The sequence below is a fragment of the Barbatula barbatula genome (assembly GCF_947034865.1).
Source record: "Barbatula barbatula genome assembly, chromosome: 11".
Taxonomy (NCBI): Eukaryota; Metazoa; Chordata; class Actinopteri; order Cypriniformes; family Nemacheilidae; genus Barbatula; species Barbatula barbatula.
Window position 1 is genome coordinate 15,457,107 of NC_136774.1, and position 17,667 is coordinate 15,474,773.

Consider the following 17,667-nt stretch of genomic DNA (forward strand, 5'->3'; position numbering starts at 1 on the left):
ATGTTCAGTGTGACAGTAGAGTTTGTCAAATGTTGAATTGTATGGCTCAAGAAAACACTCATAAACAATGTAAGAAAATATAATGGCTGAAAGTAAATGTAGGTTACTGTTATGCTTGCATGCTTGTGATTTTCAACAAATGTGCGTGCACTTAAAGTGTTATTATTTTTGTGAGTGTGTAGGTGTGTTTGGAACAGGATTAAGAGATTATACGGTCAGTCTGATCATGTGATTATCATGGTCGGTAGTGACCCTGCTTACTAAAAGATTACCGGTGAAGGTGAGGTTGCTTGCTTTCTTCTGTCTTTCCTCCTTCCTGCCACTTTATCCATCTTATTATCAGGACATCTCATCTCTCATGATTGGGTTGAAGTTGCTTCCTGTACAGAACCAGGACACCTGAACGCTCAAAGCAACACAGATGTGCTAATTTCTTATTCTTTATCACCTGGAAAAGCTGTTTTACTAACCCTCTTCACCCTGACCTTTCCCTCTGGAATCTTTGACCTGGGGTTCCAGGTACACACACCTGTTCGGCAAATGCACAGGTGAGTAACTCACTGCTTTATTTCCATCCCCTAAAAAGTGTATACTGTCTGTATATAAACAGTACATAAAGTGTATATATCTAGCTGAAACCCTCTTGACTTAATGAGGGAAACGAGACTAAAAAGAGCTAGTCTGTTTCCAAATGATGATATCGGTAATAGAAAAAACTAGATGTTCTGCTAATAAAACGGAAAGTCGCACTAGAAAAACAAAGTAATTTTTCCACTGCCTCTCCAAAAGCAGGAAGTGCCCAACAACATCCCACGAACAACAAATGATTGCTTTGACATTACCAACTTTACAACTGAATGAGAAACGAAATGACTTTTCAGTGGATGAGAATGATAAACTAGCTTTCTTTCAGGTTAAGATAGCCTATTCTGAGAAAGCTTATAATGTTTAACTTAAACATAAGTCCTACCCTTGGGGAAATTGGCCATGGTTTTATTATAGTACAGGTGTATATGGTGTTTTTGATAGATAAATTAAAATATATATTACAAAAACCAGGGTTAACATATTGTTATTTATATATATACATATATATATATATATAATATATATATATATATATATATATAAATAACAATAATATTAATAATAGGCTATATATATACAATAATATATATATATAATATTCCAATATGGAAATGTATTTTATTACATTTAATGTATAGGCCATTGAACTATAATATTATTATCCATTATATTCGCCATATATTTTTGTTTTCGTAAGGTTACTGTGAGGAGAACATAGTAGTGTGGTATGTGATTCTTAACTATACTGTACTGTACTACAAAGATTTATTCATTTATTATGACTGCTATAGTTAAAGCAAGCAAGCGTCAAATTTAAACGGGACTAGATGTTATGTTTTTTGAGTTTCCAACACTCTAAATAGTAAAATAGAAACCAGTATATGGGGAAACCAAAATATAAACTAATACGATACTACTGCTAATACGACATAATGCTACTTTTTTGTAGGTGTCTGAAACGACATCAAAATCTACAGTTTCCTAAAACTGAATTACAGGTAAAAAAATGACATAATTAAAATGTGTACAACTAAGCTTTACTTTAAAATTTGAGTATTTGAAAACCATATTTTATTGCAATCGGTCGTTAAAATCCATAAGTGTTGGGCGCGAATTTTTGACCCTCTGGCGCCCTCTGGCTGCGATGACAATGAACAGCAGGTTTGTAATTAACGCTTGATTGTGATCAGCACTAATAAATCTAATTACTGATGAATTATCCTAAAGTGTCTCGCTTTAGGTGTGTTAGACTTCACGATGGCGAATGATATCAATGCCGGAGTGATTCGAAGGCTTAGTTAAACCAAAGTAGCCATACATTTACTATAGTTTCAGTAAAGTAAATACAGTTTAACCATTGTATTTGTATTCATTTGTATCTATGGTAGTACAAATATTAATCAACCCTAATTATAATTTTTAAATTAACATTTAGTCATTTAGCAGACGCTTTTATCCAAAGCGACTTACAGATGAGGAAACATTGGAAGCAATTATAACAACAAAGGCAACAAAATACATAAGTGCATCAAACTAGTCCATTAAAGCCTGGCACAGTATAAAAAGCTAAGAATAGTGAGGTTAGTACGTGTTTTTTTTTTTTTTTTAAAGAAGGAAAGGGAAGAGAATTAGGAAAAATCAATCAGCGAAGTGTTGACGGAATATAACATGAGGGTTATTGTGTCATAATAGTTCTCATGTGTCTTGATTCTTTTTTTTATAAATTTTGGCTATTGTGTGTATTAAGACAGAAATAATTGAAATTACAGTCAAAACATGCATTGTTTGTTTTAAGTTTCTCTCTCTTTTCAATTCCTCTGTCATTCTTACCCCCTAAAGGGGTTTCTCCTGTGACTTCACGGATGAGGGACCTTGACGCCTCTTTATCTCAGCTCCATGGCTGGACGAAAACACACCAAACTCTTCCTCTTCTTTTCTCCTCTGCTCATCCGTATCTGTCTACTCACCCCAGCGTGCGTCTGCGGTCCAGCCCGGGCCCCTCTTCTCGCTGGCCAGCCTTTCCTAGTTATGTGGGGGGTCCCGGATAAAGACTGTTTGGGTCGGCCGGACCCAGCAGGATTTGGGATGGAGTGGGAAGGCCGTGTGGCTATTTTTTATGAGGACACACTGGGACTTTTTCCGTATTTCAACGCACAGGATAGTTCTGTTAAAGGTGGCCTGCCGCAACACACCAGCCTTGACCTTCACCTCCAGAGGGTGGAGGGGGATCTAACAGCCACACTACCCCAGGCAGGAGCACCTGGTCTGGGGGTGCTGTGCTGGCAGGAGTGGGCACCACAGTGGAATAGGAATAGGGGTAGTAAAACAAAGTACCATGTGGAGTCAAGGGCACTTCTCAGGGGATTTTTTCCAGACTGGAGCGCAGAGGAGGTGGAAAAGTGGGCTCAGGTAATTACAATTACAAACCAGAAGCGTTTCTGGACCAGTGTTTACACCTTTCAAAGTAGTCTGTACAAGAATGCTATCTTTTATGCTGTCTGTTACATTGATTATATTATGGATTATGATGTAATTTCCTGTCAGGTTGACTTTGAAGCAGCAGCCCAGTCTATAATGATGGAGACGTTACAAGAGGTGAAGAGACTCCGCCCACAGAGATTATGGGGCATGACTCCTTATCCCAACTGTTATAACTTTGACTCCGCCCAGATAGCGCTGGCCAATTACACAGGACGCTGTCCTGCGGCAGAAATGGCTCTTAATGATGAGCTGATGTGGCTCTGGAAACAAAGTGGTGCTCTTTACCCAATCCTCTCACTGGAGAAGCTGCCAGAGGGAGGCAAGGGGGCGTGGCTTTACGCAACCAATCAGATCAGAGAAGCGTTGCGTGTGGCGGCACTCGCAGGGAGGACTTTTGATCTTCCAGTGTTTCCATTGGTCAAGACTTCATACATTTCCACTAATAACTTTCTGTCAGAGGTAACAAACAGGCAAAGTGTGAGTTAAATAAAGCTCATTGTTATTCAGTTTAACCTGTAATATATTTTTTTATTTGTTTGTATATTAGATTGACTTAGTGAATACTATAGGAGAGAGTGCTGCCATGGGTGCATCTGGAGTCATTATATGGGAAAGAGCCTTAGCAGTTAAAACACAGGTATCTTGACTTCATTCTTGACTGTTCTTTCTATTATTCTTATGATTATTCTGAATTAATGTATGTGTCTTCTCCAACAGAAATCCTGCTCAGAGTTTGGCCTATACGTTCGTGAGATCCTTGGCCCTTACGCTGTCAACATCACCACTGCCACCCGTCTCTGTGGAGTCTCCCTGTGTCAGGGGCGCGGACGCTGTGTGCGCAAGAAACCAGAGGAACCCACCTACCTTCATCTTCCTTCACCCCACTTCCTGCTTGTGCCAAATGGGGCTGAAGGCGTCCGAGCAACAGGAGAACTTCCCGCTGCTTTTGTAGACATCTGGAGGAAGGACTTTCGCTGCCAGTGGTTCGAGGCTTTGGAAGGTGCCGCAGCAGATCAGGAATCGGATGGCGTGGTGGAAAAAGGACGAAAAATAACATTACCTACAGTAAAGGCCATTAGTGGGATAAGCCAGAGTGAAAGAACGGTGGTTGCCACAGCCTCAGTTACAGTAGTGCCTACTAAACAAATGATGGACAGTGGGAGCTGTGCACTTAGTATACCTGTCGTGCTTCTCTCCTCGATGGTTCTTGTCAACTTCATCATGTTTGCTGTTTCTGGAACCGGAAGTTTTTTTAACCCCTGTTTGCCTTGACTTTGGGTGATGATTGTTCATTGCAAAAAGCTTTTTGTCAGAGATTCCCAAAGGAAGAAGAGAGATTTATTTCCAAGATACACAATTTGCATAATTTAATATGAGTCATGTCTGAACATATGAGCAGATCTGAATCAGAATCTTTACATGAAACTTAAACACTCTCATGTGACCAATCTGTTGTTTGACATTTCATAGCAAAATTTACTACTTTTTTATTGTATAAAACAAATTCTAGGCTCAGTCAAACACAGACTAGCCACGTGGCGAATAAATCATTTTACAGATTAAGTGTACGATTTTTTTCTGTGAAAAACGTGACCAATTTAACCATCAACTGACTTGATGCCTATAACCTTACTGTATGTCATCATTCAGTCTGATGTCAAACCTGTGAAACACAAAATATATTTTGAGAAAATGCATGTTGTGTTTATCAAATAAAATTCAGGGGTCAGTATTGTTTGGTTACCCAATTTCTTCTAAATGCCTCTTTTTGTGTTCTGAGGAAAAAACGTAGTCACACGGTTTTAATGGAATGAGGGTTATTTTACTATTACTATCCCTTTAATGTACCTCAACTCTTTAAGCACCACAAGCAGATTGAATGATGTTTTAAGATAATAAGCCAGAATGAAAGTGTTTCAACAAATTTGCAAACCCAGACATGAGCAAACAATGTGTATCTACAGATAGCTCTTTAATATGAAGCGCCCCCCTTTTCAAGGGATCAAAGATTATTGAACAGTTCACAGCAACAGCTTCTAAATGCAAACACCACTCGTAGAATCAACTACAGACCTTTAACATGCTTCATTTATGAATATATATTTAGGGAAAAGCCCATACCTGTGAATAAAACAGCTTTTGATTAAACTGTCTACTTTTGGTCCTTCGAAAGGGGGGGGGGGGGGCTTCATATTAAAGAGCTATAATTCCTAAAGCCTTCTCATCTGGATGTGAATAAACTCTTGTTGTGCACTTTAACACAATATCCATCATAAATCAAATACATTTTGATACACAGTTAAAATAACAAAAATGTGCTTCCGGCCAAATAGTTATGGATCTAACTGTATATGCTCATCACATGCGTAAACCGGCACGCGCAACAATATCAAACATGCATAAGGCGTTTGACCAAAACCGAGATAGCACATCCACCTGATGTCCTGCTGGGCAATACCCCGCCTCCATCTGCCTTAACTATAATCTTATCAAATGTTTAGTTGTCACTTTATCTCTTACATTTAAAAAAAACAGAAACTAGCCAAGTTAACGCTTAATCCTAGCATCTGAAGGCAAAGATGAGTTAAGCGCCCATGCAAATATAAAGCCTTTACAAATATTTAGCGATATGACTCTTGGGCTTGAGGTAAATTGCATGACATATACAAACACCCACAGGAAAAAAAAATGTTTACATGTTTATTCAAAAACTCATATTCTTCAATGACTAGAAAGTCTGACAGAATGAAACGGTGTAGTTGAGCACAGAAAGAATCATATTTTGTCAAAACATGTACGGAGCAGAACTACAAACTATCACAAAAATTCAAGTACATCATTCTAGCAAATTTATTTTAGTTTATATAATTTAAAATATACATCAATGACAGATTGTTCGACATATCAGGGTTTACGTTTTGAGCAAGACAGGACAGTTCAAACAGGTAAAGTTAAATGTTTTCACCATTCAGAAAAGAAATCCTGTATTTCACTATATGACAAAACATTTAAAGCATCTTAGGACATTTGTCATAACTCTCCGCACATCAGTCAAGGGCCTACAATTCCTAGGCGAGCCTATACAACAAGATGTAACTTAATAATGGTCGCTGTGAAATCTGGGATGCGTGGCATCCGTTCTGCAGAAACACAGAAGGACACAGACGTCCATGAGGACCAGGTGTACACAGAGCATGGCTTCCCATTTTCACCCTGGCAAAAACTGGTGTTACACACACTTTTACTTCTTTACAGGGGAAACTGACACAATCTGTTAAAACACCCAGCTAGATACACCCACTCCATAAAGAGGGCAATAATAACACCAATCTGATTTTTGCTGCCCAATGACAGTCTGTTCTGTGGTGACATGGAAGGTTTGGACGGTGTAAGTAACAGGAAAGACTTAACACTGTTTTCCCAGGCAATGCCTCTAGAGGGGAGGAGCCACAACAGAAGGTGTTACTTACAGATGTGATCTCCAAAGGAAAGGGTGAAGAAGAAAGCTGTCCCTAAGGAGACGAGCACTTGCAAAGCATTGCTAGGACACATCAGAATTAGCAAAATCATTCCATTGCACGTTATTTAGCAGAATGACTGCAGCTTCTCTCCAAAGGGGTGGAGTTTTCTCTTGGCCATGGGTGCGGTCTGCAGCAAGTTACTTGCAGATGGTTTCAAGGGCATCAAGGGTTCTTTTGATGTCCCTGATCTGAGCAGCTAGAGTATGAATAGGTTGCATGGAGCGATCCAGCTCCTCACACCGTGCCATGAGTGTGTACATTCCCTGCAACCACATACAAACACAGTTTAAATACATTTAAAAAAACAAACAAACAAAAAACATGTCTGACAGACCAACTCTCACCTTTATACTCATGTCCACGGACTCTCCCAAACTGTCAACTGAGTCTCTATACGTCTGGATATAACCCACACTAAGTGCAGTCATCTGGTGAGACAGAGAGTTTACTTGTGATTATACCAATATCTGCATATACATGTAGCAGTAATGGGTCAAGGTTTAGGGTCACTCATTAATATTTCTTACCACATATTAGGAACTCACCAAAACTATGAAAACACAAATGCAACCATAGGGATTAGGTTATGACTAAAAAATGACAATTTTCTCATATTTTATCTTCCTTTAATATACCTTTTGCTTAAAATTGGTAGAAAAATTATCCAGGCAGTTTATCTGCCAACTACCAACTACTTCTTCAGGCCTTACCTTGAGATTCTTTAAAAAAATATTTAAGACATTTTACAGGGATAGTTCACCCAAAAATCTACTACTTGTGTTTTTACTCCCCACATGATGTTAAACATGTTTAGAGAACTTCTGGCGTCTTCGGAGCATACATTTTTTTTTAAATATTTGGGTGACGTCAGAGAGCTTTCCAGGCCACCTCATTGAAAACATGGTGTCAGTTTTTGACAAGGTCCAGAAAAGTACTGAAGCCATCATTAAATAGGCCCATCCGCGCACAGTGGCTCAGTTGAATTATTTTGAAGCGACGAGAATGGTTTATGTGAGAATTAATCAATATATTGTCAGTGTATGGCGCACATTCTCGACAGATCTTCTTCTTCTGTATGAAGAGACACAGAGTTGTGCTTCAACTTTGTGAGTCAAAGTGCAAATGTCCAATAAGGGCAAGCTCCATGCGGCGTTCGGCGCACAAATCTAATACGCATGCGTCAAAGTGCTCCGGTCCAAGAAGATCACTAAGAAGAAATGCCCTCATGAACGCGCCATACACTGACAATATATCGATTAAAGTCAGTGTTTTGTTTTGCGCACACAAAGCATTCTCGTCGCATCAAACAAATTCAACTGAGCCACTATGCGCGGATGGACCAATTTAACGATGTCTTTTGTACTTTTCTGGACCTTGGCAAAAACTGACACCTTGGTTTTGTTACGGCCTAAGCCTTATTGGTGTTACTGTGGTATATTGTGTCTTTGTCTTGTGTGTTAATTTCTCAATCTGTGTTAGGCTCCGCCCCTGCGCACCTGAGACCTGTTGCACTGATGGCTCGTGCTGTGTATAAGTGGGGTGCAACGGAGGAAGAGAGGGCGTCTGGGGTGAACTCTGTGACCTCCATGATGCCTGGACCGAGAGCCAAGACAAACCGAGTTCTTTATGTCTATGTGTTGTAATTTAGTTCTATTTTTGGTCTGTTAGGTATGTTGAAGTCAGTGTGTTTGGAGAGTGAATGTGAGTGGAGAGTGAAGAGTGAGAGATGTGAGGTTATATTTATAATAAATCTGTGAAATTGCCGTTTGCCTTGCGTCTCCTTTTTTATGTTGCTGACCCCTTTCTTGCAACGAGCGTCATAAAATCAGGGGGTCGTAACATAAATGGGGGCTCGTCGGATTTGTGTCCGGATAGTAGTAGTAATTTATTTGATTCAGGTAATCCACATTCTCTGGTTAGAAAGAGTAAGCCAGCAGGGCTGTGTTTAGCGCCAGTCCTGACGACGGTTTACTGTTTATTGTTTTTTTTATTATTTTAGTTTGTTGTTTTTGGAGGTATTCCGGGGGAGAGAGCGCCATCTCTTAATCGGTACCCTCTGAAGATTAGTTAGGGTATAGTTAGTTTGATGGTTAGGTAAGTAGGTCCAGAGAGTGTTGGATTATCCTTACTGTTTATGTATTTTTATGCACTGTTCCTTTTCGTTTGAAGATGGCAACGTTTGAGTTAAAACAATTTATAGATCAACCCTGTGTTGAAGTTCTAGAGACATGTCGGAAAAATGATTTGTTTCTTATTGCTCAACATTATGAGATTTCTATCTCTAAAACACTACGAAAACCAGAGTTAAAGGCTAGTTTGGTGGATAGCTTGATTAAAAATGGGGTTTTCCCCTCTATGGAGACTGTTCCTACTGCAGCAGCGGAGTTGGTGGCACCGGCTGTAGGAAGTCCGCCCTTACGTGTGTCGAGTAGTGGTCCAGTGACTCCATTGATTGGGGTTGATGGGGAGGTAGGTCCGTCCTTCTCGATGCCTAAATTTGAACCTTTTTCACTTTCCACAGAAGCTTCTCCAGGTCTTCATTCAGATTCACGTTTAAAATTACGTTTAGCACGGTTACAACTGGAGACTCAGGACAGAGCTCAGGCGAGACAAGATGATCTGAAGCGTCAGATCGAAATGTACCGAATCGATGCTGATACGAAGGTGCGATTGAGGGAGTTGGAGTTGCAGGCTGTTCCAGAGGTACCAAAAAAATCTATTGTTAAAACATCTAGGTTGTTGGAGGGTGATTCTGGGACATCGGCTGGTCCATCATCTTCAGGTATTAATTCTGTACCATCTTTTACTGCAGCGGAGGTTGTAGCGCCGGTTTCGACACATTTTGATGTGGCTAAAAACATCTCTATCGTCCCACCCTTCCGTGAGAAGGAAGTTGAAGCATATTTTCAAGCCTTTGAACGGGTTGCGGTAGCTTTGAGATGGCCGAACGAGGTTTGGGCATTAATGCTACAATGTAAACTATCGGGTAAGGCGCAAGAGGTGTGTGCATCTCTTTCGTTAGAGGAAAGCGTACAGTATGATGCTGTGAAAACTGCAATCCTACGGGCATATGAATTAGTTCCTGAGCACTATCGACAACGATTCCGAACCACGAAAAAAGGTACTTCACAAACATATGTTGAATTTGTTCGCGAAAAGGGTATCTTATTTGATCGGTGGATTAAAGCGTGCAAGGTAACTGATTATAACTCTTTGCGAGAACTTTTGTTGATTGAAGAGTTTAAGAACTGTGTTCCAGAACGTACAGCGTTATATTTGAACGAACAAAAAGTCAGCACTGTTCAACAGGCTGCTGTGTTAGCTGACGAGTATGCATTAATGCACAAAACTGTGTTTTATAAGCGTCCGTCTGATTCTGGGGGTTCCTCATTAAGAGAAAAAGACAATCTTTCTGATTCGAGAAACAAATGGGTTCCTACCAGTCCAAAGTCTAGTACTGAATGCGGTTACTGTCATAAACTGGGACATATTTTGGCTGAGTGTAGTATTTTAAAACGTAAACAAGAGCGACAAGGTTCCTCATCTTTTCAACCTCGAGGTTCTGTTTTGGTGAAAACTTTGTCTCCGTTGTTCTCCGTTTCCCCCGCGACACCTGATAGTTGTTTTCAGCCTTTCATTTTCAATGGATTTGTGTCATTAAATGAGAAGGCCGAAGGTCGAAAACCGGTAAGAATCCTTCGTGATACAGGGGGGTCTCAGTCATTCATATTATCAGAGATTTTGGATTTTTGTGCTGACTCTGATTGTAATACCAGCGCGGTGGTGCAGGGTATTGAAATGGGTTATCTGCCCGTTCCTCTGCATCGCATATATGTTTCGTCTGATTTGGCCTCTGGGGTTTTTGAAGTTGCAGTTCGTCCCTCTTTACCTGTAAAAGGTGTTGACTTTATCATGGGAAATGATATAGCTGGAGGTAAGGTAATGCCGGTAGTGCAAGTGATTGATGTTCCGTGTAACGACTCGCATGCTGATGTACTTGCTAAAAATTTGCCGGATGTTTTTAGTGCTGTTGTGACGCGAGCACAAGCGAAACATGACCCTAAGGAAAGTAATATTCTCTGCGATTCCGTGTTTTCAAAGATTTTGGAAACCGATGTTCTTTGTGATTCTCCAGTCTCGTCTAGAACAACTTCAAAGTCCTCTGTTTGTTTTGATCTTACTACTGACTTAATCGTCTCGCGTGACACTTTGATTGAAGCTCAGCGAAATGATTCATCTTTAACCCCATGTCGTACAAGTGTTGAAAATGACAAAAGGTCACTGCGTAACCACCAGTTCTTCTGGAAAGATAATGTGCTCATGCGTAAATGGAGTAAACACTTACATCCTGAGCAGCAGGAAGATTGGAATGTGGTGTATCAAATTGTGGTGCCTTTGACATTTCGACCACATGTTTTACACCTAGCCCATGACCATCCTTGGGCTGGACACCTCGGGATAACTAAGACCTATAACCGGGTGCTCCAGCATTTTTTCTGGCCAGGGTTAAAATCTGATGTTGGGAAGTACTGTAAAACCTGTTCTATTTGTCAGGTCAGTGGAAAACCTAATCAGGTTTTACCGCCCGCTCCTCTCTGTCCTATCCCTGCAGTCGGCGAACCATTCGAGCGTGTGCTAGTCGATTGTGTAGGTCCTCTCCCTCGTGCCAAGTCTGGTTGTCAATATTTGTTGACAATCATGTGCGTAGCTACACGTTTTCCAGAAGCCATTCCGGTACGGAACATAACGGCCAAGACAATCACTAAAGCGTTAACAAAATTTTTTTCAACTTTCGGGTTGCCGAAAACTGTCCAAACCGATCGGGGTTCAAATTTCATGTCTCATGTTTTCCGTACGTCGTTAAAGGCTCTGGGAGTGTCTCATGTTGTGTCAAGTGCCTATCACCCTGAGTCGCAGGGAGCTTTGGAGCGTTGGCACCAAACATTAAAATCGGCACTGCGTAAGTATTGCCTAGAGACTGGAAAGGAGTGGGACGATGGAGTTCCATTAGTGTTATTTGCGGTGCGCGAAGCACGTCAGGAATCTCTTGGATTCAGCCCGTCAGAGCTCGTGTTCGGGCATAATGTCCGGGGACCTTTGAAAATGTTAAAGGAGGAATTTCTTGGTAACGGTTCGTCTGCGAAAACCAATGTCCTTGATTTTGTGTCACGTACTCGTGAACGTTTGCGCAACGCTTGTACTGTGGCGAAAGAAGTACTTTCTCTGTCACAAAAGGGAATGAAGAAACGCTTTGATAAGAAGGCAGTTGCACGGAATTTTCAGCCCGGCGAGAAAGTTCTAGTGTTGCTTCCCATTCCTGGATCCTCTCTCTCTGCGCGTTTTTCCGGTCCTTACGTGATCAAAAGTAAGTTGAGTGAAACTGATTACATCTTGTACACTCCAGAACGGAGGCGAAAAACTCGTCTATGTCACATAAATATGTTAAAGCCATATTTATGTCGTGTGGAACCAAAAGTGAACAATGTTGAGACTGTCTGTGAACCGGCAACTAAGTTACCCACAGAGCGTGTTTCATTGCTAGCTTGTGTTTTGCCTACCGACACTTGGGACGATGGGTTGGATGTTTCTATGGAAGTTCTAAAAGGAGGATGTTTAGAAAATTCTGAAGTTTTAGCTTCATTGCCCTCTCAACTCTCCTATTTATCTATTGAACAGCGAGCAGACTTAATGAAGTTGATAAACAGTTTCCCGAGTCTGTTCAATGACGTTCCTCCCGGTACTAATATCATCCAGCATGATATCGAGGTCGGCAGTGCAGCACCTCTTAAGCAACATGCTTACCGTTGTCCAATAAGTAAAAGAGAGTTAATGAGAAGTGAGGTTAAGTATTTATTACAGAATGGTTTCGCTGTTTCGAGCAATAGTCCCTGGAGCTCGCCGTGCATTCTAGTCCCGAAGGCTGATGGGTCTCTGCGTTTTTGTACTGACTTTAGAAAGGTAAATTCTGTTACTGTGGCTGATGCCTTTCCATTACCGCGTATTGATGATTGCATTGATAATCTTGGGAGTGCGAAATACATCACTAAATTGGACCTTTTAAAAGGTTATTGGCAGGTGCCTTTAACCGAGCGTGCTTCTAAGATTTCTGCATTCGTAACCCCTGACGCTTTTCTGCAGTATACGCGTATGGCATTCGGCCTACGAAATGCCCCAGCAACGTTTCAACGTCTAATGTCAACCGTTTTAGGCGGGGTTTCAAACTGCAATGTTTATTTAGACGATGTGGTCATTTATTCGTCTACATGGGCGGAACACATGTTGACATTACATGACGTGTTTCGTCGATTCGAAGCTGCTTCTTTAACATTAAATTTAAAAAAATGTGAATTTGTTAAGGCTTCTGTCACCTATTTAGGGAAGCAGGTGGGAAATGGTCAGGTGCGGCCATTAGACGAAAAAGTGGCTGCTGTGCTCAGCTACCCGGTACCTACTACAAGGAGAGAACTACGTAGATTCTTGGGGATGGTTGGGTACTACCGTTGTTTTTGCAAAAACTTCTCGAGTGTTGTTGCCCCTTTAACAAACTTGTGTAGTCCGAACATTTGTTTTACTTGGACTAATGATTGCCAGCAGGCATTTCTCTCTGCAAAATCTCTTCTTTGCAGTGCACCGGTGCTATCTGCTCCAGATGTGACTCGTCCGTTCCAGCTTGAAGTGGACGCTAGTGCGGTTGGAGTGGGAGCTGTCCTGTTACAGGAGGGTGCTGATGAAATAGGCCACCCCGTGTCGTATTTCTCTGCTAAGTTTAACCGTCATCAGTTGAATTATTCAACAATTGAAAAAGAAACTTTAGCTATGTTGTTAGCCTTACAACATTTTAACGTTTATGTGGGGTCTAGTTCTTCTCCTGTCGTTGTTTATACCGATCATAATCCGCTCGTTTTTCTGAGTAAAATGTACAACCATAATCAACGATTGATGCGTTGGGCTTTAATGGTTCAACCGTATAACCTTGAGATCCGTCATAAAAGAGGATCTGACAACGTGGTAGCCGATGCGTTGTCTCGCGGACTGGTTTAAGTTCTGTGTGGTAATTCATGCAGAATCAGTTTTCTTTTCCTTTCTAAGGAAGGAAGGAAAGAAAAGAGAACGAATCTGATTCTTCCTTTAGGGGGAGAAGTGTTACGGCCTAAGCCTTATTGGTGTTACTGTGGTATATTGTGTCTTTGTCTTGTGTGTTAATTTCTCAATCTGTGTTAGGCTCCGCCCCTGCGCACCTGAGACCTGTTGCACTGATGGCTCGTGCTGTGTATAAGTGGGGTGCAACGGAGGAAGAGAGGGCGTCTGGGGTGAACTCTGTGACCTCCATGATGCCTGGACCGAGAGCCAAGACAAACCGAGTTCTTTATGTCTATGTGTTGTAATTTAGTTCTATTTTTGGTCTGTTAGGTATGTTGAAGTCAGTGTGTTTGGAGAGTGAATGTGAGTGGAGAGTGAAGAGTGAGAGATGTGAGGTTATATTTATAATAAATCTGTGAAATTGCCGTTTGCCTTGCGTCTCCTTTTTTATGTTGCTGACCCCTTTCTTGCAACGAGCGTCATAAAATCAGGGGGTCGTAACAGTTTCAATAAGGAGGCCTGGAAAGCTCTCGGATGTCACCTAAATATCTTTATTTGAGCTACGAAGATTATCTATCCCTTTAAACTCTAATCAACTGCTTTTTCATCATTATTCAGTAAAAGTTGTTTATTCCAACAATATTTTTTTAAATAAAATGTTTCTTTGTTTGAACAATTATTATTTTCATTATTTTAGGCATATGCCTTTCAGATCAAAAGATTTGTAAGGTCAAGAGAAACATTTAAGATAAGTGACCCTATACTTATAAATTACATTTGTAACAGTCTCTTAATGTAGGACACTTTCTTACTAAATGTATGATGATAATTGTATCGTGAAGATAAAGAAAAGTTTAGGTCTCAAAAACATTTTGGTGCCGGCATATGTGCGTCTTGATACTAAGTATTACTTACATTCTGTATGGTTCCGTTTAGGCTTCGCAGCATCAGTTCTACACTATGGGCCACATCTTGAGTATGTTTATGCAGGTCCCCCAGTACCGACGGGTCAATGGGCGGAATATCCGCCGGCCGACGCGAAGAGCCACGTCCACGTACAATCGGCCCCGAGCAGTCCGCTACAGGAGTCACATGCACACAGAACAAATTTTGGAAATACAAAAAAAGTTTTGACAGATCCAAGACACATGCTAAGGCCACAAGATTTTGTGATCAAGCTATTCACTATTAAACTCAGTATTTTTAAAAATAAACTCCTTTATCCCCATCAAAGATTATATACTCACAATCCGTGTCCAGACTCAACCGCGAACTCATTTTAATTTTCTGTTCAAGGTTTGTGGCAATGAAGTGTGTAAGATCTCCATCATGACTGACAGTTCCTTCGAGTTCCAAGGCACTAGATATGGTTGCTCTGCGTCCCTCCGCCTGACCACCTCTAGTCCCGCCTCCTCTTGCTCCACCTCCACACACCCCACTGATCTCATCCAGGCTCTTACTGTCCTGCATGCCACGCACAACACGATCCCGCTCTGGCACAGACCTCACACGCACCTCTGCCATTACATGGGCTGGGCACGGTGAATCGTCAATGTTTGGTAATATAGGGGGTGTGGTCTGATCAGGGAGAGGGGCTGGAACAAGGGGAGGGGCCTCATCAGGGGAATCAGAAGTAGTTGGTTGGACTTTATCCTGGAAAGAGGATGAATCAGGATTTGACCGTTCATTGGTTTCAGAACGAGTAGATGGGTGTTCTGTTGAGAGTGCTTTAACCTGCTTAAAACATTAAAAAATATTTACAAAAATGGCCAAAAATTATATAAGCACACAAGTCAAACACTACAAATCAGGCATAGAAACACAGTAAGGCATAAATTGATTGTAACTTTTACCTGCACAGATATACACGTCTCTTTCCTTTGCTTCATCGCTCTCTTGTTGATGTTCACCTCTCCATCGACTTTTTTTGTCTCCTCCTCCCCTCCTCTCCATTCTTTTTTGGAGCGGGCTTGCGTTAGCCCTGTCTCAGAGGATTGTGCGCATGTCATGTTTGGAGACTCATCTGTTGGTGCCGTCTCTTCGTGAACTGTGTGTGAATGAAGTGTGTGCGTTTCTTTGCATACCGAGTCCATGTGGCATGGTGTTTGTTTGAGAGTCTCTGACAAGACGGATGTCCCCTTGTGAGTATCATGCCCTATAAAATCAGCCTCATCAATGAACTTTAACCCGTGGTGGGAGAAGCCCACCACTGCCTTCGAAGGTTCAGAGGTGTCCACTCCGTTGCTTGCTGCCTGCACATCTTGACCGATCAAAGGAGAGTGGCTCATCCCTCCACCCGCTATTAAATAGAAATTCACAATAATTATACACATAAGTCAGTACTAAAAAAAAACTAAAAAGCTACAATTTAGCTGCAACACAACAACATGAAAATGTGCTATTGACTAATTATTTCCGTATTAAATAGCCTATTAATTATACGTTATTGTATAATAGAATTGTATAATTAATTGTCATTTGTAAGATTGGTTTATATAGAACAATGTTGTGGATACTCGACACAAAACACACTTGTCATGGTCGACTGTCGTACATGTAAACAAAGAATCAACATGTACATATTGACTGATCATGTTTTAAAATGATCACAGTTTAATTGTACGGTCACCAGTAAGACATTTAATGTGATGACATCATCAAGTCTTGATTTATCATGGGTCTCCACAAAAGAGGAATTCAAATCATATGACGCTTAAATCATCTGACAGCTGGACTACAGCATGTGTGAATAATGACATAAATCCTCAAATCTGCCACATTCTCTACATCGCAAACATGCATTTCACGAATATATGAGCCAGTTAATCGCATTAAAGAAAAAAACAGGTTCAAGGAAGCGACATGTGTCACCTGACGTTAGCTCTTAGCTTTGGTGTAACAGGCCTCTGATTCCGTAGTGTTTTTGGCAATATATCTGCCGAAACAATCCGGTTTATGACCATTACATAATAGTTTTGGGCGATTTGTGACTTGTCGGTGACTTGCGATGAGTAAGACGGGTTAAAAAGTTAAATATTTACCTGCAGCTCTTCTCACAGGATGAAGGTTGCCAGGAAACTGTGTCCGCACTAAATATTTGCCGTTCGGAACCACAAGGTTGACGTTATAGTTCCGCAAAACAGACAGCAATACATCTCATTGAACAGATTCGACAAAATTAAAATAACAAATTATTGTGTTAGATTTAAAAATAAATCCCAAAAGGCGTCTTAGAATGAAAAGAATTACAAATACGGTGTAAATTCGTTTACCTACAAACGATGGCTAGACTCAGACAAGACGTGCAGTATACACATTTTACCACAAGAGGTGCTAGACACCGCCGGACTGATGCAGCTGTCGACGCATGAATCAAAACGGCTTGTGTGTATCTTTAACCTGCGTCCGATTCCGGGTTTTTGGAGTCGACTCCAATTCTCGATTCCCACGTTTTGAGGTGATGGTATGGACACTTCGACTTCATTTCCTGTCATTCAAGATACAAATATAAAATAAATGAATGTAACTTCACAAGTTAAGGAACTAGCAAATACACATGCATTTGTGCAACAAGTACACCATCACAGATAGTTTTTTCGTGCTGTAAGCCAGTTACTCCTTTTTCTTGTCCTACATCGACGTGGCTTATGCAATTTTTTATATATTCTCGTGTAAGAATGTATATAATCATCCTAGGAACCCTAAATTCAACACGCATGGCTTTCTGTGTTGGGCATTTAACAATAAAAAGTATTTTAAAAGATCAATGTCAATTAAAACCAACAATATATGCTATGATAATAACCCAGCAACAAGAACGTAATATTGTGACTTCCTGGCTGTTGCTGATTTTTACGTTTTTGAGCTGATGACACGCTTTATCATTTATGATTTGTGTCCAGTTATGCGCACAGACTCAAATTTAGGCCTTAAGCAACTTACAAAGTACAGTTGTTTTGAGAAAAGTTTGACAAGGGACAGACGAAATATATGAGAG

General features: G+C 40.8%; 2 protein-coding genes across 8 annotated transcripts; one reads left to right on the top strand and one right to left on the bottom strand.

Annotated features, from left to right (window-relative positions):
- Positions 1 to 274: 274 nt before the first annotated feature.
- Positions 275 to 5,214, top strand: LOC306900667 (hyaluronidase-2). 2 transcript variants are annotated; one of them, XM_079467850.1, is made up of 5 exons: positions 275 to 548; positions 2,428 to 2,997; positions 3,133 to 3,528; positions 3,617 to 3,706; positions 3,787 to 5,214. In XM_079467850.1, exons 2-5 carry the CDS (start codon positions 2,485 to 2,487, stop codon positions 4,339 to 4,341), a joined length of 1,554 nt encoding a protein of 517 aa, XP_079323976.1. In that variant the 5' UTR covers positions 275 to 548; positions 2,428 to 2,484; the 3' UTR covers positions 4,342 to 5,214. The 2 variants fall into 2 exon arrangements, with proteins under 2 accessions (XP_079323976.1, XP_079323977.1); XM_079467851.1 differs by lacking the exon at positions 275 to 548 and adding an exon at positions 1,837 to 1,972 and having other exon boundaries at positions 3,787 to 4,815.
- A 541-nt stretch (positions 5,215 to 5,755) lies between these two features.
- On the bottom strand, positions 5,756 to 17,077 carry borcs6 (BLOC-1 related complex subunit 6). Of its 6 annotated transcripts, none has more exons than XM_079467936.1 (7): positions 16,943 to 17,077; positions 16,712 to 16,759; positions 15,524 to 15,969; positions 14,918 to 15,407; positions 14,586 to 14,749; positions 6,935 to 7,018; positions 5,756 to 6,853 (listed from the first exon to the last, which is right to left on the bottom strand). In XM_079467936.1, the coding sequence occupies exons 3-7, from the start codon at positions 15,956 to 15,958 to the stop codon at positions 6,728 to 6,730; spliced, it is 1,299 nt and encodes a 432-aa protein (XP_079324062.1). In that variant the 5' UTR covers positions 15,959 to 15,969; positions 16,712 to 16,759; positions 16,943 to 17,077; the 3' UTR covers positions 5,756 to 6,727. The 6 variants fall into 6 exon arrangements, with proteins under 6 accessions (XP_079324062.1, XP_079324064.1, XP_079324067.1 ...); XM_079467938.1 differs by having other exon boundaries at positions 14,918 to 15,404; positions 16,943 to 17,073; XM_079467941.1 differs by lacking the exon at positions 16,943 to 17,077 and having other exon boundaries at positions 15,524 to 15,651; positions 15,755 to 15,969; positions 16,712 to 16,761.
- Between the last annotated feature and the right edge of the window lie 590 nt (positions 17,078 to 17,667).